General features: G+C 67.2%; 2 protein-coding genes across 12 annotated transcripts in view; both read right to left on the reverse strand.

Moving 5' to 3' along the window:
• Positions 1 to 2,548: 2,548 nt before the first annotated feature.
• On the reverse strand, positions 2,549 to 7,884 carry CRIP2 (cysteine rich protein 2). 4 transcript variants are annotated; one of them, XM_027570875.2, is made up of 8 exons: positions 7,649 to 7,884; positions 4,542 to 4,636; positions 4,401 to 4,458; positions 3,919 to 4,059; positions 3,766 to 3,834; positions 3,590 to 3,684; positions 3,308 to 3,383; positions 2,549 to 3,230 (listed from the first exon to the last, which is right to left on the reverse strand). In XM_027570875.2, exons 1-8 carry the CDS (start codon positions 7,713 to 7,715, stop codon positions 3,163 to 3,165), a joined length of 669 nt encoding a protein of 222 aa, XP_027426676.1. In that variant the 5' UTR covers positions 7,716 to 7,884; the 3' UTR covers positions 2,549 to 3,162. The 4 variants fall into 4 exon arrangements, with proteins under 4 accessions (XP_027426676.1, XP_027426677.1, XP_027426679.1 ...); XM_027570876.2 differs by having other exon boundaries at positions 3,308 to 3,365; positions 7,649 to 7,876; XM_027570878.2 differs by lacking the exon at positions 7,649 to 7,884 and adding an exon at positions 7,425 to 7,576 and having other exon boundaries at positions 3,308 to 3,365.
• Positions 7,885 to 10,688: 2,804 nt separating this feature from the next.
• Positions 10,689 to 21,737, reverse strand: part of MTA1 (metastasis associated 1) — a 33,411-nt gene continuing 22,362 nt past the window's right edge. For 2 of the 8 annotated variants that reach the window (XM_027571153.1, XM_027571157.1), the window contains 15 exons: positions 19,624 to 19,726; positions 18,868 to 18,967; positions 18,333 to 18,521; positions 17,266 to 17,340; positions 17,127 to 17,185; positions 16,659 to 16,774; positions 16,272 to 16,423; positions 15,990 to 16,179; positions 15,775 to 15,864; positions 14,556 to 14,708; positions 14,372 to 14,407; positions 12,718 to 12,729; positions 11,750 to 11,781; positions 11,397 to 11,548; positions 10,689 to 11,314 (listed from right to left, as the gene is read on the reverse strand). In XM_027571153.1, coding sequence (XP_027426954.1) covers positions 11,164 to 11,314; positions 11,397 to 11,548; positions 11,750 to 11,781; positions 12,718 to 12,729; positions 14,372 to 14,407; positions 14,556 to 14,708; positions 15,775 to 15,864; positions 15,990 to 16,179; positions 16,272 to 16,423; positions 16,659 to 16,774; positions 17,127 to 17,185; positions 17,266 to 17,340; positions 18,333 to 18,521; positions 18,868 to 18,967; positions 19,624 to 19,726 — 1,610 coding nt within the window. In that variant the 3' untranslated portion in view covers positions 10,689 to 11,163. Of the gene's footprint in view, positions 11,315 to 11,396; positions 11,549 to 11,749; positions 11,782 to 12,717; positions 12,730 to 14,371; positions 14,408 to 14,555; positions 14,709 to 15,774; positions 15,865 to 15,989; positions 16,180 to 16,271; positions 16,424 to 16,658; positions 16,775 to 17,126; positions 17,186 to 17,265; positions 17,341 to 18,332; positions 18,522 to 18,867; positions 18,968 to 19,623; positions 19,727 to 21,737 lie in introns of those variants that run through there. The other 6 variants (XM_027571154.1, XR_003515792.1, XM_027571156.1 and 3 more) reach the window with 6 other exon arrangements.

A 21,737-nucleotide genomic window follows, 5' to 3' on the forward strand; every position in this document is an offset into this window, starting at 1 on the left:
ACTCCGGGAAGCCAGCCAAGCCCTGGGAAAATGTACTGCCTACACCTGGTTGTCCGGGTCCCCTGCCAGTCTTCACCTGGCCCAGCCCCCAGCAGTCCACCGATTCCTTGACACTCAGCCCCCGGGGGCCGCAGCTGGTGGCCAGTGAGCTGGTGCTTAGAACCAGGGACAGAAAGCAGTCCTGCCCCCCTCCAACAGTCCCAAAGAAATTCAGGGGGGCTAGCCTGAACTGGGTGGGGTCCTCAGGGAGGCTCCAGCTGGGGAAGGGCTGCTGAGGGCTGATGCTTGGGGGGTCACTGACCCAGGGGAACCTGGGCAGGGCCTGGAGGGAGCTGGGCTAGGGATCCAGGACCCGGGAATCTGGGATCTGGACCTCAGGGAAGTGGGGGCAGAGGGAGGTGCAGGCAGAGCAGGCCCCACAGCAACTGGGGACACCAGCCAGGGCCACCCTGTCCCAGGTCAGAGGTGGAAGGCACACCACCTTGGAGGGGCAGGGCTTTCCCAAGCTCTAGAAGCCTGGACTGGTGGGAGGTGGGGTTCAGTTGGGGAGCAGGTCGGTGAAGCAGGCCTGGGCGCCACGCGCAGCCCTGGGCTTCTGGACGGGGAAGGAGGCTGTTAGATGGCATTTCAGGGCCGCCTCACTGGCTGGCATGGAATGGAGGGGTGGAGGTGGAGGCCGGGCGAGGGGCAGCGGCCGAGGCGAGCGCCAGAGCACACAGGCCCATTCCCGCGACCCCTGCAACTTGCCGGAGCGTCGGGGGCTGCGGGCGTCGGAGGAGGCACCTGCCTTGTCGGGGCGTCTTGGAGCTGGTGCCACCGAGGTGGTCCCGGCAGCGCAGCGGCACGGGCTGTCCCACCGACACGCCTAGCGATGCGCGCCCGACCCAGGGGAGCGGCACCGCCCCGGTTTCCATGGCAACCGCTGGGACACAAACAAGGCAGCGCGTCATCCTCGGCCCGCAGGAAATGGGACGCGCCTTCCCCCGCCAGCGCCGGAGGCTGGGGCGCACTGTGTCCCGGGCGGGGCCGGGGTTCGTCTTCCCTGAGGCGATCCCTGCCCCTCACCCCGCGCTGCCAAGCGGGCTTTCACCCACAAGAGGCCGCGGCCGCTCTGGGTTTGGGGAAAGGGCGCGCTGCCTACCACGTCTCCTCCCCACATAGTTTCCACTGGAGGCTCCCGAGGGAGGGCCCGAGCTGTGCCCTTAGCAGCTCCCCACGCAGCAGGGGGCAGGAATTTCCCGTCCAACACCATAGCTAGGGTGGGCAGCCTGTGCTCAGGAAGTCTGGAATCTTCCCCAAATGTCCCCCCCGACCAGGAACTCAGGCCTGGCCGTAGGTGGCGGCTTTCTGCTGAGCTTGCCCCAAGTGCCCGTACCTGCCTGGGGTGGACGCTGGCTGCCCCTGGGGTACCTGCTCCAGTGTCGTACCCACCCCCCCCCCACCGCAGGCCACTTGCCCAGCACATTCTGGCTGCATTCCCAGGCTGGCCAGCTGGGAGGAAACACTGCTGCCCACAGTGGGCACCTGGATTGGACTGCCTAGAAGGAAGGTGACCTGGCGTCGCTGGACACTGGAGCCAGCCGATCCACCCCCAGGGACACGGATGGCTGTTTGCAGGACAATGGCCACTGCATCCAGCTCGGCTAGGTCTGAGCCAGTGGACTGGGGGTTGGGCCAGGGAGGGGCCAGTGCCAGGGGCTGGGGCACAGGGAGCTGGTCCTGGGGAGCAGGGTACATGAACCCGGAAGGGCCAGGGTGGGTCCGCCTGGTTTCTGCCCCAGCGCCAAGAAAGAGAAGCTACGCCCTCTGGTGGGTTGTCCAGGAGCGGCAGATAAAAGGGAACAGGCCGTGAGGAGGGGCTCCTGGCAGTAGCCAAGGGGTCCTGGTTCAAAGGGCAGAGCCGGGACTGCCTGGGGAGGCTGGGGGTGACTCCATTATCACTGCAGACCCAGACACGGGGACACTGGTTAGGCGGGAGCACCTGAACAGGGGCACTCGAGCCTCACGTCCTGGCCTTCAGACTGCCCGCATTCTGCCCCCGCTAGTGCTGAAGCACGGAGACCAGTCTCATCTGACCACTCCCCTCCCCCATCCAAGCCACTGCACTTCCGGGCTCAGTTCTGCACTGAAGGCCCACCTTGTCCCTGCCTACCACTGCCCAGCTCCCTGCTCTCCCGAAGAGGACCCCTCCTCTGGCCCCCTGCCCCGTCCCCCACGTGCCAGGCCCTGGGCTCTTTCCCGAGGCTGACCCCTCCCTTGCCGTGGGTCTCTGATAGATCCAGGCGTCTCCTGGCAGTTCTGGGGACCAGGACCCCAAGCCCAGAGCGCTTGCCATGCTCCCACCTCTACGTGGCCTGGTCCCCATCTCAGCTGCCTTTCCAACTTAGTGTTGGTGCCACAGCCCAAACCAGAGTTTCCCTGCCTCCCACCCACCCCTGCCCACCTTGGAAACAGGACCCCACCCCCACCAGGTGTCGGGAGCATCTGGGGATGGCCCAAGAGATGCTGTCCTGGATTCACATCCATCCCACAACCAGAGACACAGCGCTCGGCCCCCCCAGTCCTCGAACCTTTTATTGACAGTCTCAGCAGGTTAGTGTGAGCCACGTGAGGGTGTCAGACAAGCGCTTGCAAGGCAGTGTGGGTGTGGGACGTGGGCGGCGGGCTCCTGGCAGGGACACCCTCAGTCGGCCCAAGCAACACCGTGAAGAGCATGGCTGTGGCCCTCACCGGCAAGGGGAGCAGAAAGAACACTGTGGGGCAGGGCTGGGGCAGCAGGAGGGGAGAGAGGGATGGCCACCCCAGAGAGACCCACCCAGGGCCACGGAGACACACACACAAGGGACACACAGGGACACATGGGTCCATGCGGACACAGAGCCATGAAGACACAAAAGAGGATCAGGGGCGGGGGGGGGGGGGGGGGCGGGGGGGAAGGCAGACACAGCCAGAGAAACGGGGATGGGCGGGCCTGGTCTAGAGACAGCCCAGCGGGGTCTCCTCCCCCACAACACGCAGGCCCTGGGCTTGCAAGGCAGGACGAGCCGAGGAGGACGGGACAGCTAGCTGCTGTCCCTCACGGGGCCAGGCGGTGGGCTCCGGAGCAGGGGCCGGCAGGGGGCGGATGGGCCCATGCCCCTGGGAGCGGGGGCTGCTGCAGGCCTAGGGCTGCACTTTGCCCTCTGGGTCTCTGTCGTAGATGTAGCTGCCGACAGCTCCAGTGTTCACCCCTGCAGACAAAGGCGCAAGGTGGCGGGGCGCCGTGGGGTCAGGGCGCCCGAGCCCCCGCCCTCCCAGCCACACTCACCCTTGGGTCCGAAGAGTATTCCATAGCAGGGCTTGTGGCAGTAGGGCTGGCCATCGTGCTGGGGGCAGAACGGGGACTGAGCGGGGACTCCAGTCCTCCCCCCCAGCCCCCCCAGGCCCCCTCCCCGCCCCACTCTCCCGGTGGAGAGGGAGGGGCCTCGGAGCATCTGTGCACCCGCGGGCCCCCACTCTGGCCACCAGGGGGCAGCACGCGCGCGCGGGTCGCGCGCACGCGCGCGCGCAGCCCTGCCCCCACCAGGGCGCGGGCGCTCCCGCCCCTCACCTCCGCGTGTCCGCCTGGAGTGAGTGTCTTCCCACAGCGCTCACAGCGCAGGCACGGGCGGTGCCAGTCCTTGCCCAGGGAGGTCACCTTCTCGGCTGGGAAGGGGGTGAGACGGTGAAGCTGGGGACCCTCCCGGGCAGACCCCCCAGGGGCTGCTGCGGGGCGGAGTCACTCACCAAAGTAGACCCTCTTGTTGCAGCGAGGACACATGTTGGGTTCCCCCGTGAACGTGGTGACGCTGGAGGCTGGAGGAAACACCGCGAGTGGCAGCCCGAGTCAGGGCGCGGCCGCAAGGACGCCCCTCCTCCCCCACACCGAGCCCAGCCCACCTTTGCTGGGCCCCTTGGGAGGACCGCTGGCCTTGCGCTCCTCAGCCCGGACCACAGGCACCTCGATGGGGCCAGTGACCTGAGGTCCTTCGGCGGAGGGCTTCTCATAGATGTAGGAGCCCGCGCCTCCGATGTTCACACCTGTGGGGAGCTAAACGCTGTGGTGGGGGGAGGGGTGGCCAGCGGCCACGCCCACCCCCAGCCCCCACACCCCATCCGCCTTCTCAGAAAAGGGCCCTCCACAGCCCACTCTGTAGGGTCAGGACCCCCCACCCCGAGGGTGCCGGCCGGCCGGGTAGATTTCTGAGAAGGGCATGGAGGGTACTAGAATTTCAAGGGTGGAAGGGATTGCGGGGGAGGGTCGAGAGCGGGCAGGGGGAGAAGGGGCCAGGGGGCTGTGTGGGTCCAGGATGCACGCTGGCCGCCCCTCCTGGTGCCCTCCTGCTGCCAGTTCTCAGGCTGAGGAGGGGGACCGAGCTCACCTTTGGGCCCAAAGAGCGTGGCATAGCACGGCTTGTGGCAGAACGGCTTCCCGTCGTGCTGGGCAGAGGAGCACCGAGTGAGGGCTGGCCCACTGCCCACAGCCCTGCTCCCCGCCCCCAGCCCCAGGGGAGGGGGCTCACCTCGGCGTGGCCCCCGGGGGTCAGCGTCTTGTTGCAGCGCTCACACTTGAGACAGAACTTGTGCCAGTCCTTGCCCAGAGAGCTCACCTTCTCAGCTGGGGGCAGGAGGGGAAGTCAGGGCCAGGGCCCAGAGCCCTCCCATGGCAGCCGCCTCACCCCTCCTTCCACCCCACACAGGAACCCCCAGCGCCCGCTGCACGCCCTCTGCCCCTCAGGGTGCCTGCTCTCTTGCTGGGTCTCGGTCACCCTCCCACCCCAAGGATCCCTGCTGGAGCACCTGTTAGTCCTCTCCGCATCACACCTCAAACACCTGCTTCCCATTCAACACACCTGGCCCTCCCTCGCAGATTCCTGAACCCTCCTAATCGGGCCCTAAAGGAGTTGGCAGAGCCCACCGCTGAGGGGAACGGGGGGCCCCCTGTAGGGGGACTAGTGCCGTGCCCTCCCACCCCATGGGGTAGAATGCCTACCTGCCTATACTCGGTTTCCTCGGGATAAGCCCTGAGAACCCCCACCCCACTGCCTCCAGCTGCTAGGGGCCCAGTCACCACCCCCCCAGCCTCCCCGCCACCACCCCGCCGGCTCACTGGGCCACCTCCTAAAGGACGGAAGTGTGGGGGGCCTCCCCAGGAGAGCACAGCAGGAAAAGGGTGGTGGAGGAGAGGGCAGGAAGAAAGGCTGGAGCCAAGCCGGAATTCCGAAGGGAAGGGGCCTGAGCAGAAGCGTCAGGGAGGAGGAGGTCAGGCGCGCTGGGCCCCTGCCACCCTGGCAGAGCCCCAAGAGGAGGCCAAGGACCAGCAGATATCTTCTGGTCCCCTCACAGAGAGTTTGCAAGCCAGGCTTCCCCGAGGGCCCCGGCAGAGTGGGCAGGAGGGTCTGGCCAGCTCACTCCCCGCCCCCAGAGGCCCATGGGTGCTGCTGCTGGTGGCCCAGGCTCAGGGCCCTGGGTGCTGGCTCCCCACAGCCCTGGCAGAACCTGCTGGGCCCAGCCAGGCCAGGGCCAGCCTCCAGGACCCAGCCCCCACTCCCTTCCCAGAGGCAGCACGGGCTTAGATCCCCATGGCCACTCTACCCAAGCATGCTGGGACAGGCTGGTCAGCCACCCCTCCCATGTCCAAGGCGGGCTTGGGTCCCCTGGCAGCCCCGCACCCTCTCCCAGGGCTCCTGCTGGCCAGCAGCGGCCGTGGCAGCTGCAGCTCAGGGTGGCCAGAGCCATGCTGCACTGGCTAGCTCTAGCATTCAGCCATGCGGGGGCACGGGAAGGACCCTGAGACCCACTGGGTGGGTAGATGGCCGCACATTACCAGCCCAACTGGGAAGAAAGAATTGATTGGGTCTATCGGCTTAGAAGGGAGCTGGTTCCCCACTGGGCTGCACCATTGTTAAGGACACAAAGGCAAGGCATTCTGAGGTCATTCTGGGGTGTCCTGGCCCAGGTTCCACTCTGCTGAAGGGTGTTGGCTGCTGTTGGGGGGCGGGGAGGGGGAAGAGGTGCCTGACTGGGGGATGGGCAGGATCCCAGCCCAAAGGCTCCCTCCGCCGCCCCGCCCTCCGCTAGCGCCTTCTGCCCAGGACAGAGAAGCCTGCCGAGAGTCTGAGCTGCCTTTGTTTTCTGCTGGGAGCCAGCTACCGCCCAAGCAGGCAGAAGCCCTTTCCAGGCTGTCCACAGGACTGCCGGCCCCAGCCCTAGAGAGCCCTGAGCTGTCCTGGCTGGGGGCAGACTCGTGGGCAGTGGCGCTGGCAGGAGGACCCTAGCGCTGTCCCCTCCCCTGAGCCTTGCAGGGATGAGCCCCCTCTGGGATGGGGACCGAGGACTGGGCCAGCTCCTGGGGAGGCAGCCGGAAGCCCCTAGGCTCCCAGCCAGGCCAGAAGCACTCCAGGCCAAATCCGGTCCCTCCCCTCTGGGAACAGCAAACAACCGTCCACCTCCTTCTCCCTCCCGTGAGCAGGGAAGCCAAGTGGCTTCCTTCACCTTGGCCTTTCCCCATACCAGACACTGACGACTGCTCCCACAGTGACCAGGGAAGGGTCCCCTGTCTGCCCCCACCCTTCTGACACTGTGTGCCCCTCTATTGAGGGTGTTAGTGGGAGGATCAGGGGGGGCAGAGCCGGGAGAGGATCAGCCAAGAGGAGAGAGAGTGGCGGAGTAAGCCAGACAACCCGGAGTGAGCGCCAGGGGTGCCGCATACCCAGGGGGCACATCGGCAGAGACCTGCTGCCCCCTCCAGTCCCGGGCTGCTGTGACCTTGAGGAGGCAGGGGTGCTCGGCCACCTGGGCTCCAGTGCCCTTTCACGCTTGTGGGGCCCCGCTTGTCATCCCACCCCACCCACAAGAAAGTCCTGGAGGAAACTCCCGCCAAGCAAGGGAGCACGTTGGGACACGCAGGAGTTAAGAGGCCAAGGTCGCCCCCGCATGGACTGAGTCCAGACAGAGCCCATATCTGGCCTGGCCCGGTGTGGGCAGAGGTCGAGTTGGAGGTTGGGGGGGAGGGGTCACTGCTCCCGGCCACGCTGTCCCGGCCACGTGTCCGCGGAGAAGGGCCGTGAAAAGCAGGAGCGCAACGGGAGGCTCCCACAGCGTGAGTGCGCCCCGCCCGACACCTCCCCGCTCCGCCCCGGCGAACCCCCAACCTGACCCCCAACCCGGCCTCATCCCGAGGATCGCGCACCCCCGCCCGGCCCCACCGGCCGCTGCGGGGTTCGGGCGTGGCTGCCCCCACCTCGTCCAGCTCCACCCTCCGGCCGCACCCGCGTGGGCAGCGCGGCGGGCCGGGCTCGGGGCCGCGCATCCCGGGACTGCGCATCCCGGGGCGGGGCGCGAGGCTCTGCGGCCGGGGGCTGACGGGCGGAGGGCGGTGGACGCTGGTCCAGCCCAGCACTCACCGAAGTACACGGTCTTGTCGCACTTGGGACACTTGGAGGCCATGGTCGGTGCGCCCGTCGGCCCGCGCCCTCAGCCCGCGCCCGTCTCCGCGCCGCCGCCACCGCGCCGCTGCCCCGCCCCGCCCGCCGGCTGCCCGCGCACCCATTGGCTCCGCGGCCGGGGCGGGGCCTCGGGAGCCCGCTCCCCGGGTCCGGCTGGGGGCGCCGCGGGGGCGGGGGCGCACCTGCCGGGGCCGCGAGGGTGGCCCGACCTGCCAGGCGCCCCGACGCCTGTGCCTCGCCCGTGTCCATGGCAACGTCGGAGCCGGGGCGGGGCGGGAGGGGGTCTGCAGCCCCCACGGTTCCGGGGCATTCCTGGCTGTAAGGGCCTCGGCCCGGAAGGCCGGCCCCTGGACACGCAGACGGACGCCGGGCTTCGGCGCCCGGTCCCCACCCCTGGAGGACCCCACCTACCCCGCTGCGCGCCCCCCCCCCCCGCCCCGCCCCGCGTCCCTTTGTTGCTCGGTTTCTATGGCAACGGCCGCGCGGTGGGATCGGAGCCGGATTCCGGGCGGGCGCGGCCACCTGGCCCGGTCCCGGTCCTGCCCCGCCGCCCGCCCCCGCCTGACACCGTCGATGGTGCTGACGGCTAAGTGGGTGGAGGGCAGGGCGCCCATCACTTCCAAAAACAGCGGGAGAGAAACTGCTGGAAGCGGGAGAGGGGGAGGGCGCCACGCTGTGAGGGGACCTGGGCGTGCCGCAGGCGCGCAAGGCACTGTCCCCAGGCTCTCCACCCAGGGGCGGTAGGCAAGGGGTTAGAGCCCGGGCGTGCTCGCTGTGCAGGCGCTGTGCCCCAGTGGGCTGGTACTGCCATCTTCTGCCTGCTCCCCCCTCCCCACGACTCCTGACTCCCGCCGTGGGCACCCCTCCTCTGGACCCACTAGCTCGGGGCCCAGGGCCTCTGACCTCCAGCTTCCAGGCCCCAAAGCGGCAGTGCTAGGCATCCGCCAGCACTCAGGGTCCCCCTTGCCGGGCTCCACAGTCCTTCTCCCAACAGGGGCGTTCCTGACCCCTCCCACCCCTTCCTGCCTCCATCCCCGGGCCTGAAGAACCTGGTCCTACCCCCCCTGGGGTGGGGGACCCAGGAGGACCACTTCCTCTCCTCCCTGGGGCTCTGCCTCCCAATAAGCTCTTCCCTGGGCCTCCAGCCCAGCTGAGCCTCAAGTCCAGCAAGTGGACAGAAACCCCAAGCCCAAACGACCCCACCCAGTCTGGGCAGCTCCCTCTGAGCACCCCTTCCCCCACCCCCCTTTCCTCTGCCCCATGTACCGGCCAGGCTCCTGGGGTCAGGTGTATTTGCACACTGGAGGAGAGTCTCAGTACCACCATCTCCAGAACCCAGACTTTCACCGCAGCCCTGCCTTGGCCCAGCTCCCTGGGGCCCCCCAACCCCCTGCACTCACACCCTATAGCCACTGCTGTTCCTGCGAGGACAACAGCCCAGAAACGTGTGGTCCCCCCACTCCAGCCTGATCTGACCAGCCTGACCAGCCCCCCTTCCCGTGCGCAGCCTGACTCTGGCCCCTTGCCAGGCAAGGCAGGAGATGGGGGCGGGGAGGCCTCAGCAGTCCTCTCTTCCTGGGCAGGATGGCCAGCCGTGGGGCTCCCCCACAGGTCAGGCATTTGCAGCCCACTCCTTGCTGAGGCTAGGCATCAGGTATCTTCTGTAAGGAGGTTATGTGTGGGAAGAGCCTGGCGCCCAGCCCTGCGGGGACAGTGATGGGGCATAGCAAAGTAAAGGCGTTGGAATGGGCCAGGCACCCCTGGGCAGAGTGGGGGGACAGATCCCTCATGTGACAGGGCTCTTCTGGATCAACGGACACTGAGTAGCAGTGTCCACCTCTGAAACCACAGAGGGCTACAGGCGGGGGCAGAGACAGGGCAGGACAGGCTCCCAAGTGAGCAGGACGGATGGGGACAGCAGGGTTCCAGAGAAGCCCACCCGTGGCGGGGCCAACCAGCCAGCCAGGTGTGGGGGCAGGTCTGTCCCCTGGAGCCGTAGTGGCGTGGTGTCCTGGCAACGTGGGTAAATAGCACCAAGGACCATCTTGGCTCTGTGGCAGGGACCCCCGGGCAGGACGGGGGCGGCGGGTTTGGAGGTACAGCCCCTGTGGGTCTGCAGGCAGGCCGCTCCTGGGGATGACTCTCGCACCCGAAATCCCCCGTGTCTGGGGAGGGAGGAGATCCCTGCCCCGTCTTCAGAGCCCAAGGTTGGGAAGGGGCTCCTAGGCAAAAGCTCCTTGCTGAGACACCACAACTCAGTCTCGGGGCAGGGTGGGGGCACGAGGACTCCAGCCGGTTACAATCGGCTGGGAGGGGCTGCTTTTTCAACACCCTGGCCTGTCACCTGACAGGGCCCCATCACGGGCTGGGGGTGAGGAGCCAGGACTCCCGTATCTGTCTCCAGCGAGGAAGCAGAAGTGGTTTCTATTTTAATTCCCTGGCTGAGATGTGAACACATCACGGCAGGACTGGGGGGCAGGAGGCAGAGCTCACGGAGACAGGAGGAGGGAGCCCCCCCCCCCAGGGAGGGCCCAGCTCGCCCCTCTGCTGGAGGGCTGGGATGGCACAGACTGAGAGGTGTCCCCCCCAGACACCTCTCTCCACTGGCCAGATAGCTCCGGCTTGCAAGGGTGGGTGCAGAGGGATGGCCAGAGGTAGAATTTCTGAGAACAACGTACTTGCTGAAATCTGAGCAAATCCTCACTCTGGAAACTCCACACCTGCTGGGGGTTGGCCCTACGGCTCTGGGCAGAAATCCTCGGACAGCTGGGGCAGGGCTGTGCCAGGAGCAGGGTGGTGGGCTGGCCTGACCCAGCTGTGTTGGCTGCCCCGGTGGGAGGGAAGCCACGCTGAGCCAGAGGAGCCACGCACCTGCCAGTCTGGGTCCCAGGCCACGTCTGGGCCACCCACCCCCGTCTCAGCCAGACACAAGGGGTCTCAGCTCCACTGTGGGAGGGCCCTGAGCTCTGGCGGGCCCTCTCCCGACCTTGGTGGGAGAGAGGGCGTCCTGGGGCCAGACCCTGCACGAGGCAGGTGTGTGGGACAGAGGCAGAGAGACGACAGAAACCCCAGCCCAGCCTGGAGGCCAGGAGAGCCGAGGGTCCCCCGGTGCTCACGGGGGCTTTGCCCCTGGCCTGGCGCACTGGCGGGCCCGGGATGGCCGGAAGCCCCAGGCAAGGGGAGGGACGGGGGACAGAAAACACGGGAAGGGCTAGTTGGTTTTTTCTTTTTATGAGTTTTTTTTCCTTTGTTTTTTTTAATATGAAAATTACTTGAAAAGACCAGGGGCCAACCCCACCAGGCAGCTCGGCCAGCCGCTGGCCGTGCCGATCCTAACATTCCAGATGTAAGTTACAGAGCTTAAGTTCATCTACAAAAAAAGTAATAAAAATAAAATTTAAAATGGCACCTTCAACAGAACACAACAAAACCTCCGGCCGGCCCGCGAGGCCCGCAGCGCGGTGCAGGCGCGCAGGGCAGCTCCTCAGCTCCGCTCCGGCCAAAAAGTAAACACAAAGCTAAAAACGAGTCCTCGGCATTCTGGGAAGCAGCTAAACGGTACTTCTTCCCGAGGTGTCCCGAAGGAGCAGTTTCTCTGCAGTGGGGGCGAGAGGGGGTACTACCAAAACCGGGCGGCGGCGGGCGGCGGGCAGGGGGCGGGCTGTGGTTGCGGTGGCCTCGCGGGGCAGCGGGGCGCCTAGTCCTCGATGACGATGGGCTCATCGTTGACGGGGGCCGGTGGGGGCGGCCGCAGCGGCAGGGCCTGGCTCTGACGCAGGGCGATGGGCTTGTAGGGCCTGCGGGCAGCGCGCTTGGTCTCCGAGGACGATAGCAGCTTGCGGATCTTCCTGTGGACAGAGCGACGCCCCCAAGTGACAAAGGTGCGGCGGCCACCCCCCTGCTCACCCGCGGCCTCGGGGAGACCCCCACCTGGTTTCCTCGGTGGCCATGTAAAACACATCATCAGGGGCGTCGATCCAGTTCATCCTCCGCCGCTTGACGGGGGGCAGGGAGCCCCCCCGGATCAGGCGCACTTTGGTGGGGTAGGACTTCCCGTTGAGCAGGAGGTTTCGGCTTGGTCCCTGCAGCAGGGGGAGGTGTGAGGGGGACACCGCGGGGACTGCACGCTGCCCCCGACACCCAGCAGGAGGCACGCGGGCCTGGCCATCTGGGCCACCTCCCAGACTGCCAAGGGAGCGGTGTGCGAGCAAACGTCGTGTGCCCACATGTGCAGGGGTAGGGGTCCTACTAGGCCCCGTCCCGTCACCAGCTCGCCCTCTTACCATGTGCCTGGTCTGTCCGTGGTTCGCCAAACCTGACAAGAGGAAGAACGGAACGTGAGGCCCGGCAGCCAAAGGGCGGGAGACCTGGAGCCACAGCCTGTACCCAGGGGGCGCCTGGAGGACACGGGTGCCTCTGCCTTCCCCGGCCCCGGCCCAGCCCAAGCAGCCCCCAGGTGATCCCACAGCTGCTGGGGGCTCTGAGGACCGCCTCTGGCCTGGCCAGTAGGAGGGGCACCGTCTCGGGCTCGAGACAGAAGGCCAGGAGGCTCGGGTCTGACAGCCCGCTCCCTGGCACGCAGGCCGCCCGCCCAACTAGGCTGACACAGATGAAGCCTGGTTTACACAGTAGCTGAGCAACGCCGAGCCCTGCTGTAAACACCGTGCTACCAGAACCCCCTCTGCAAGGCGGCCCCTCCTCAGGCAGCACTGCACAGACCCTGGGAGGCCAGGCCGCACTGGGCTTCTTCCCAAGGGGCTCCAAGCACCCCTCACTGACCCCAGGGCTCGCTGCCTTGGAGGAGCGGATGGAAGCATCTAGAAGTGGCCAGAGCAGACGCTGCCACCCTACGGGCTGGGGGTCTGGAGCTGCAGGTGTCTGCCAGTGCCTCCAACTGAGAAGGCACCGTCCTAGGGTCGTGGTCCACATGCCCCCAGAACCCAGCCAGGTGACCCCAGGGCCATCACTGCCTCCCCGGCTCTGCCTGCAGCAGTGAGCGCACGCGTGTGGGAGCGTGCACACGAGCACAGGAACACACCCGTGTGTGAGCATGCGAGCCTGTCCTGCCAGAGACCTTCCAGAACTAGCTCTTCCCAAATACGCTTCTTGGCCGAGGGCTGTCTCTCAAGCAGCTAGCCAGCCCCCCCGGAAACCCCCTGCTGGCTGGGGGGGGGGGGGGGACGGCCCTGGGCAGGGCGAAGGGAGGGGCTGCCACACCTGGCCTGCAGCCCCCAGGCCCGGTGCTACTTACCCAGGTAAGTGCCTATCAGAGCAACCGGTGCAGAGGAGAGAAAACACACGGTTAGTGTTGGTTAGCACGTGCACTGCCACGGGCCGAGGAAGGTAGGTGCGGAGCGGACGTGCCTGGCTGGGCTGGGTTAGTGGGTTAAGGCCCCAAGGGTGCCCCGCAGTCTGGCACTGCCCCAGGAGGCCCTGTGCTGTCTCAGGGGGGCCAGCTGTGGCCATCGCAGTGCTCCTGGGGGTGCGCCCACCAATGACGCCCTTGGGGCCCCGCATACTGCAGCTCAAGTAGACACGGAAGCATACCGATGTGGAAAACCGAAGAATACGAGTAAATTAACCTTATCCACCACACTGGCTACCAGCTTTTTACAAAACAAGCCCCAAGCCCAGAGACGGCGGCTGACTAGCACTGGCTTCCACTTCCGTGGGACGTGACCCGGTGGTTCCCGGGGCGTCTGCAGCAGAGGGCAGGCGAGCGGGCCAGCCCCTGGTGCTGACGCAGGGCTCGGTGGCAGGCCCTGGCTGGAGGGCTGTGGGGGTGGCTGCCAGAAGGGTGGGCGGGGCCCGGGGCAGCATCCAGGGGCTGGGCCAGGCTGGACGGCCGCTGCCCACTGCCATCTCGCAGGTCCCTGGGCCTGGCACACACCCCCTCAGGGGCAGGGGACTCTGGGCACATCCATGCTCGCTGGCCCACGGTGTCAGGGTGCCCACACATGACCCTGAGCCTCCCATCACCAGGGGCTCTGAGTGCATTTCCCCCTTCCTTCCCTCCGGCCTGCTTCCCCTCCGCCTCCCTTCTGCACGGATTCTGCCGCAGGCTGACCCTGGGGAGCCGGAGCTTCTGGGACCCACAGGCCCCTCGCTGCCACCACGGCCGCCCCTCCCTCAGCACCTCATTCTGGAGCAGCCTCAGAGCCCACGGACGCCCCTCGCATCCATTGTGGGGGGGCCACTGTGGATGGGTCTGGACAATCAAGAGTCCAGCTCCTGACGCGCTGACAGCCTGGGCACCTGAGGGTGGCAGGTTCCCACCTGCTTCCCGTGCCCCCTCGGCCAGCCTCTCAGTCCCTTCCCCTGGGACCCCACCCCTGCGGGGCCGAGGCCTGGACATTTACCTGGGCCTTGAGTATCTCCCCAGGCCGTGCCGACCACACCCACCACTCGGTCCTATCTGCCCTCTCCCCCACCCCCCCCACCCCCCCGCCCCGGAGAGGCCAGGGTCCCGAAGCCCCCCCACCGGGCAGGGCGCACAGGAGGGCCATAGGCACAGCACGGCGGCCCCGGGAGCAGAGGCTGATGGCATGCGGGCGATCACAGCGCGGTGGCGGAGAGTACAGGCAGGCGGGGGCGCCAGGGCTACCCGAGCGAGGACAGTCCACTGACCGGGCACCGGGCCGGGGAGGAGGGGACAGCCCATGAGCCAGAGGCCCCAGGGGAGGACACAGCACTTGGGGGCCTGTGAGGCAGCACTAGGCCCTCTGCCCGGTGACACGGGAATGGGGGGGCGCGTGGGGAGCGGGGTGCGGCCCGGCCCGCGTGGACTGCCCCATGGGCGTGCCCGGAGCCGCCCGCCGTGCACCATGCACGCAAGAACACAGCACGCAGAGGCACCGCACGGGGGCTCGCACGGCACCCTCACCAGCGGCCACCCCAGGCCTTACCCCTACTGGGCATCAAGAGGCGCTTCTTCATGTTGCCTGCCAGCGCCCGGCGGCGGGAGAGAGAGGAGAGAGAACACGGTCAGCAGGCATGGGCGAGGCAGGGACGGGGCTGGGCACCCCGGGGCCAGCAGGCCGCACCGGCCGAGCGTGGAGGCCCCACCTGGCCGCCCCAGCAGAGACTCACCGTCCACCCCGTTGTGCTGTTCATAGCTCCTCTTGCCCAGGATGGTGGGGGAGCCGTTGTTGATGACAGGGGCCGACTTGGCAGGGGTCAGGCCGCCGAGCACGCCGGACACGCTCTTCACGGGGTCGGGCTTGGGGGGACGGGGATGGGTCTCTGTTGGGAGCAGCACGGGGGGGGGGGGGGACACGCTTTGTGGGAAGCAAATGGCAACAGCCGCCCCCCAGGCCCCACCGTGACGGGGGACGACCACGGGGCCCACCGGGGCGGAACACAACCAGTCCTGCCCCTCAGCGTGTCCTGGGAGCAGGGAAGAGCCACGTAGGGCCGGGCCCCACAGGCGACTGGGCGCCCGCCAGACACAGCCCCATAAACAAGCAGGCCCATCAGAGGTGTCCAGGTCCGGGCCACCGGCGTTGATGGCAGGGGGCTGGCCGCTGGCCAGACGATGAGTTAACAGCCAGGCCGGTCCAGTCAAGGACACGCCCCACGAAGGGCTGGGCCACGGCAGGCTCAGGCCTCTACCTGCCAAGGCTCCCCAGACTCTGGTGGCTCTCAGGATGGGGCAAGGCCCAGTCCCACGATCCAGAGCCTAGACATCCGATGACGCCAAATCCACTTGTGTCCACACAGAACACACTTAGCTCATGGTTCTGGAATGTCCTTCACAGAAGGTCAGCCACCTCCATGCTGGGAGGGACTGGCTCACTATCCTGCCCTGAGCCCAGCGAAGTGGCCGCCCTGCTCCCTCCTGCCCTAGCTGCCAATGGCTGGCTGAGCAGTGGGTAAAGCTGAGCCAAGTGCTGGCCGAGGGCCCCCTTCACCCCCAGCCCTGTGAGCTGCTGACCAGGTGTGTGTGCCGCTCAGGCAGCAGTGGACCTTCCTTTGGGGTTGGGGGTGAAGAACCGTCCTGCAGGTGCCTGCAGTGGACGCCTGTCCTGGATGCATCAAACCCAAATCCTGGGCTCCCCCAGGGCTCCCCCCACCTTGGGCTGCAGCAGGATGTGGGGTGGGGGGACAGGGACCACGGCAGCTCAGGCCCCAAGGGCCCCTCCAGGCCTGGTGCGGAGCAAGGTACCACAGAGGCAGGCCAGGGGCCTGGGCAGCGGTTGGGGCTGTGGGGGCGCTCCCGCCAGGCAGCAGCAGCATGGGGGCTGGCTCCCTCCCTCGCGGGCGCCTGCGCACACATCACCCACACTGTGCTGGGGTGGGGCGGGCTCACCGAGATACCGGAGCACAGCTTCCAGGGGCTTCCGCACGGCCTGCTTCAGCACCAGCGGGCTCTGGGAGGCTTCGGGCAGCCGGGCCGTGCCTGTGGGGGCCCCACACGTAAGGGGGGCCCGGGGCCAGGACTCCCGATGTTCCCTGCCCCCCCCACAGGTGAGCCCCCCCTGCAGCGACAGAGCCCGGGGCCGGGGGCGGGGGGACGACACTCACACTCAGCCTTGATGGCCGCACTGTTGATAGGCATGTAGGGGTGGCGGGCAGCGTGCCACGGGCGCAAGATCTCTCGGCACAGGCGCCGGGCGATGCGCGTGAGCTTGGTGGTGTGCAGGTAGAAGGCCTGTCTCGTCTTCATTGCAAACTTGGGACTCCCGCTGCTCCGGGCTGGGATGCCGTGGGGGCTCTGCGGAAGGGGGCGCGCCGCCCCAACACAGCGCCATGACCATGGGCCGGGCGCCCGGCCATGCGTGGGGGTGGGGAGGGGTGCCCACTTACCATGTTACTGCGGTTTGGTCCTGGCCTCTCTCCATCTAACCGGGTTGGCATTTTCAAGCCACCATATTTCTTCCAATATGTCCAGCAAGATGCGCAGAGGCGACACTGCATGTTAGGGGGACCCCAAGAATACCACTGGTAAGACTGGGCGGCTACGGACAACAAAGTTGGAAATAGACGGGTCCTTAAGCAGAACCAGTGACGGCAGAGAGCATTACACAGTGTTGCCCGCCCACCCACTGAGCCACCCCGCCGCGGGCCCAGGCACCCCGCAGACCCGCCAGGAGGGTTTCCCGGGGAGGGAGTGGCCCCCGCCCGCCACGACCCCGGGACGGTGCAGGGCGCCCAGTGCTGCGGGGGCCCCGATGCCGGGCGGCGGGCACTTACTGTAACAGCTCTCGCAGGCTCGGCCGGCCCCAGGGCTCTGGCCTGGCGCCCCCGCGCCATTCACCACGCCTGCCTTGACGTTATTGACGCTGATCTGGTTCGGATTTGGCTTGTTACTTAGGGTAAGGGAGAGAGGGAGGGCGTCACGGGAGCGCCACGCCGCTGGTGTACAGCTCCCAGGGAAGCGAGGCTGTTGGGCACTGGCAGCCCCCACCCACGCGAGGTGGGGGGGGGGGGGGCAGCCTCCCCTGCAGTCCTGGACGCCGGCTGCAGCGAACTTCGAGCCCGGTCTACACCCCAGCTCTGGCTGGCTCGAGCTGTGTTTGGCTCCGCGTGGAAGCGCAGGCAGGGTCGCGTGGGCTTGAGTCCTGACACCCGTACTAGCCGGGGGCCACTGCCCACCCGCCCAGCCCGCGGTCCCCAGGGCGGCGAGGACACACCAGGGGCGCACGCCGGGGCCGCACTTACTAGTTGGGAATATACACTTGCTTTAACTTGCTCTCCGCTTCAGCTGCTTTCAAGCGTTTCTGGAAATGGGAAACAGAGTCAAGGGCCTGGGCGGGGGAAGGGCTGCCCGGCGGGCGCAGGGGCGCGGCTGGGTGCTCACCTGCTGCACGTATCTGTCGGTGGTCTTCCACATGTAGTAGTACTCAATGATGCTGGTGAGGGACTTCCAGGGGAGCTGCACAAGAGGGGGCCGCGCGTCGTGGGGGGGGGCCCTCCCCGAGCAAGGAGACCTCCCCTGTGGCAGCGGCGCCCCGATCCCTCCTCCCAGCCCCGCCCGACGGAGCTCCGCCTGAGGTCGGCAAGGTCCCTGTCACGCCGCTTTCCCGGGCCTCCCAGCCCTTCCTGCTCCGCCTACAGAACCAGTGTCCTCTGAACACAGTGGAAGCATCTGTGGTGTGGACGGAACCCTGAAGCCTGCCTCACCGCGTCCAGGATTCAAACCCCGTCTATACTCAGTCCACCCGACCTGCCGCTGAGGCGGCCGCATGCTCACAGTGGGGTCCCCGCCCCGCGGCCTCCGTGTGTGTCTGGCCGTTACCTGCGGCCCCATCTTCTGGCTGTCACTCTTTTTGGGGAAGGTCTGGCTCACTGTGTCTGGGATGTCAGCAAGTGACTCCACCTCAGACTCGGGGTGAGTGAGGACAGGGGCTCCCCGCTCTGCCCTCCGTGGGCCTCTCTACCTTTGGCGGGTCCCTTCTGCCTTCTGGAGGCTTATCAGGATCCCGCCTGTGACCTGTGATACTCCTAACTGGACACTGGCCTGCCCGCCGTGTCCCGGCCCCGCCCAGGGGCTCCTGGCGGCCCTGCCACCTGACAGACGCGCTCCCCGCGGGGTTCGCTGTGGAGGCGGCGGCGCTGCCCTCAGCTGAGCACTTGTGTGGCTGAGCGGAGCACAGGGGCGGGAGGGGTGCGTGAGGGCACGGGCCCTGCCTGAGCTGCAAATCCCACAACACAAAACGAGGACGTGTGAGGAGAGGCTCAGCGGCTTAAACAGAACCAATTAACTGCAACAAGCCAGGAGGACCCCGGTGGTGCCCGGCGCTGACCCCTGACCTGGCGGCAGGAGCAGCTCTTAGCCCGGGGCCTGCTGGGAGCCGCAAACAGATGCAGGGGCGCCGCGCACAGTGGCTCTGGGGAGGGGTCCGGCACCCGCCCTGGGGCACTCACGAAGTCCTGCTGAATGTCTGTGAAGTCTTTCCCATACTTCTCCAGGGCCTCCTCAAAAAGGCTGGCCTCGGAGGCCGACCACTCCTCCATCTCGTCCCTGCAGAGCACGGGCCCGCCCTGCGGCACCAGCGCCGAGATGGCTTTGGCGACGTCGTACACGCTCTTGTGCAGTGTGTCCATGGCGTGGAACTGCAGCGGGACACACGGGGGTCACCCAGGCTCACCCACCCGAGAGGAGATGGGACAGTCCGGGAGGCAGCTGGGGGTCCGCAGGGGTGCAGGTGGGCTGGCTCCTGGGACGAGCCTGCTGGGCTCTCCCGGAGGGCAGGGGGTGGACGTGTCCCAGCCACATGAGGCCAGCAACAGACGCTCGACCTGCTTCCTCGCCGCCATCTCGTCCCCACCTGCCCTGGCTCATGCGGCGGCCCGAGGGGCACATGTGCTCTGGACGGGGCAGGGATGGGGCAGCCCAGGCACGGCAGGCCCCGGGCAGGTGAGGGTCCTGTGCAGATGGCCCAGCATGTGGCCCACTCACCAAGGTGATGTCCCGGGAGGCGGCTGCAGCGCTCATGTGCAGGCTGGGCTGCCGGACGGAGCTGCTACAGTCCAGGGCTCGCGCAAAGGTGCCCACGGAGCTGGGGGTGGCGGGGAGACTCTGACCACTGGAGCCCGACGCACAAAGGCATCCCAGCCCAGCCCAACCCACAGCACACCAAGACCGTAGGACACAGTGGGCCGGGAGGCCCCAGGGACAGAGCGTGGCAGCCACCGCCTGCGGCTCAGCTTCCCGAGATCCTGGTAGGGCACCCCCTCCATAGTGAAGGCTCAGGGTCCAGCTGAGAAGCAGGGAAGCTCCCTGCACCCTCACAGGGACTCCCCTCCCACTGGCCCTGCCCCAGGGCTCCACGGGGGGAGGGGGTGGGGGTGGTGTCTTCCTTGGAGCACTGCCTCCCTCATGGCCCCAAGGCCCCGGGTCCTTCCTTCTCAGCTACGCCTCCGCCACCCTCCCCCCCGCCCCAAGTCTGCAACAGCCCACAGCTCATCCGAAGATAGACACGCATCTCTGCCCAGTCCCGGGGTCCTGGGAACAGCCCGATCTGTGCCCGGCTGCTCGCCTCTGCAGGCAGCGGCCCCACAGGGACGCGGGCGGGTGCACAGGCCCCACCTCTCAAAGCCGGAGCCGCCCCCAGGCTCCCACAAGCAGTGTCCCTGTCCAGGAACGGGCAGGGCAGGGCGGCCATTTGGTGCCCAGGCCCAGGGTCCGGGCAGTACCCCGGTGCCCAGAACTCACCGGGCCACCACCAGGAACTGGTCGATCTGCTTGTCTATGAGCGGGTTGTGCGCCTCCCACACCTTGGTCTCCAGCCTGGACTGGTCCCGGCCGTCCTCCTCACCTGCAGGCACCAGAACAGTGACGCCAACGAGACCCGAAGACCCCCGCGGCTTGCAGCAAGGCCTCTTAGAGCCGAGGGTCCGCCTGCTTCCGGGGCCCCGGGGGACGGGCCTGAGGGCCACACATCTGCCTCCCTGGCGAGCCCGGGAGGTGAGGCTGCCGTCGGTGTGCACGCACACTTCCAGGCCTGCTCGGCACACAGCGCCCCGCGGCTGCCCCGTCAGCCCGCCTGACGGGGCGGGGCCAGGTGAGCCCCGTGCGGCACATGCTGCAGGCCGAAGCAGCCAGTTGTGACGACAGGGACGGAGGAGGCTCGCTTTGGCTTTGCCGATCACGCTCCCGATCCGGAGACAGCACAGAGGTCCTGCAGCCGTGGCAACAGTGTGCCCGTCGACCAGGACACGGGACGCCGACATGACCGCGTCCAGCGCGGGTGTCTGCTACAGTGCCAGACACGGTGCACTCACAGTGCCAGGCAGGCCATGTTTCCATGTACCCCCTTCACCCTGCAGACACGAGTTGGGGCAGGGCCCCACCATCCGGCAGGCACAACGGCTTCTGGGGAAGGACGCTAACTGGCAGAGAACAGCCCAGACACTGCAGAAGACGCTGGGGAGGGTTCGCGCCCCTGCGTGGCCAGCCCCGCGTGAGCAGGACACCCCACAACCGTCCCTGGCCACGGCCACAACCAGCTCAGGCTCGCAGGCTGTGCATGTGCCGGCAACCCACTCAGTGCCCCTTGCTGGCGGGGACAGCAAACTCCAGACCAAAGACAGGGACCCTCACGGCCGTGTCCCACCCATGTCAGTGCCCAGCTAGCCCACCGTGGGGCCTGCATGAGCAGGTGGCTCAAGCTGGGCTCAGAGTTGCTGGGGAAACACGTACTCCCTCGCCTCAGGGAAGGTCAGGCCTTGCGGACCCATCTGGGGTCACGGCACGAAGGCCGCCCACCGCAGGGGTGCGTGACAGATCCGGGGCCGAGGATGCAGACATGGATGGCCCAGATGGAGGCTGGGGTTTTGGGGGCCGTACGAGGTGCAGGTTGAGTATGGGTGGGGTGTTCCCAGGGTCATAGGTGCTGTCCTTCCTGGGGGGACTGTGCGCTGAGACCCCCCCCCCGCAACTGGGGTCCAATGCCTCCTGGCATCGAGAGTCTGGGGGCCACCCTAAGCTAAACCTCTTAGCAATTTCATTCCCTGGGAGGGTCCTGGGCTCCAGGGCGTGTGGAGACCCCCTCGCTGCGGCACCCAGGAGCTCACTTGACCCAGGTCTGGGCCCCGCACCCCCGAGGCAGCCCTCACAGCTCAGCACCCAGGTCCCTGCCCAGAAAACCGAGAGCCTCTGACATTCAAGCCACTCTGTTGTCACCAGAACCATCACCCTCAGCCAGAGAGGGAAGGACAGAGGTTCGGAACCTGTATGCTTCCTGGCTCCCCCGCCCCGACCTCCAACTGGCAGGACCGCCCCCCCCCCCCCCCGACAAAAACCAACCACCAAAGAGAGGAAGCTGGCGTGCGAGCGCACATGTGTACACATGGGGTCATGTGGGTACGTACGTTGGGGGGGGCACACGTGCATAAAAGAAAGTAACACTCATAAGCCGACGCCAGACGTTTTTAAAAAAAACTAGACCAGCCTCAGAAAAATGGGACATCGCATGCGTGGAGGAAACAGGAGGCCACGGGAAGGGACCATCCACACTCAGAACGTGTCCGCAGAGAAAAACAGAGAATGGCAGACGTCGGAAAGGAGACCCGGGACCTTGTCTGGCCGGCCCAACAGCACAGGGGGCCGGCCGCGGGGCCCGGAGACCCTGGCTGGGCCTGGAGCAGGGGTGCAACACTGGGCGTGCTGAGAGCAGCAGAGAACGCAACGCGGATGGGGGCTGGGCCAGCTCTGTAGGAGCAGCTCAAGTGATGAGAACCCCCAAAAAGATCATCACGGCTGACTGGCCGCGTGGTTAGCTGCGGGTCCTACGTCATGACCGACGACTGTTCAGCAGAGAGAGAAGC

This window comes from Zalophus californianus, chromosome 6, assembly GCF_009762305.2.
Source record: "Zalophus californianus isolate mZalCal1 chromosome 6, mZalCal1.pri.v2, whole genome shotgun sequence".
In the NCBI taxonomy this organism is placed as follows: domain Eukaryota; kingdom Metazoa; phylum Chordata; class Mammalia; order Carnivora; family Otariidae; genus Zalophus; species Zalophus californianus.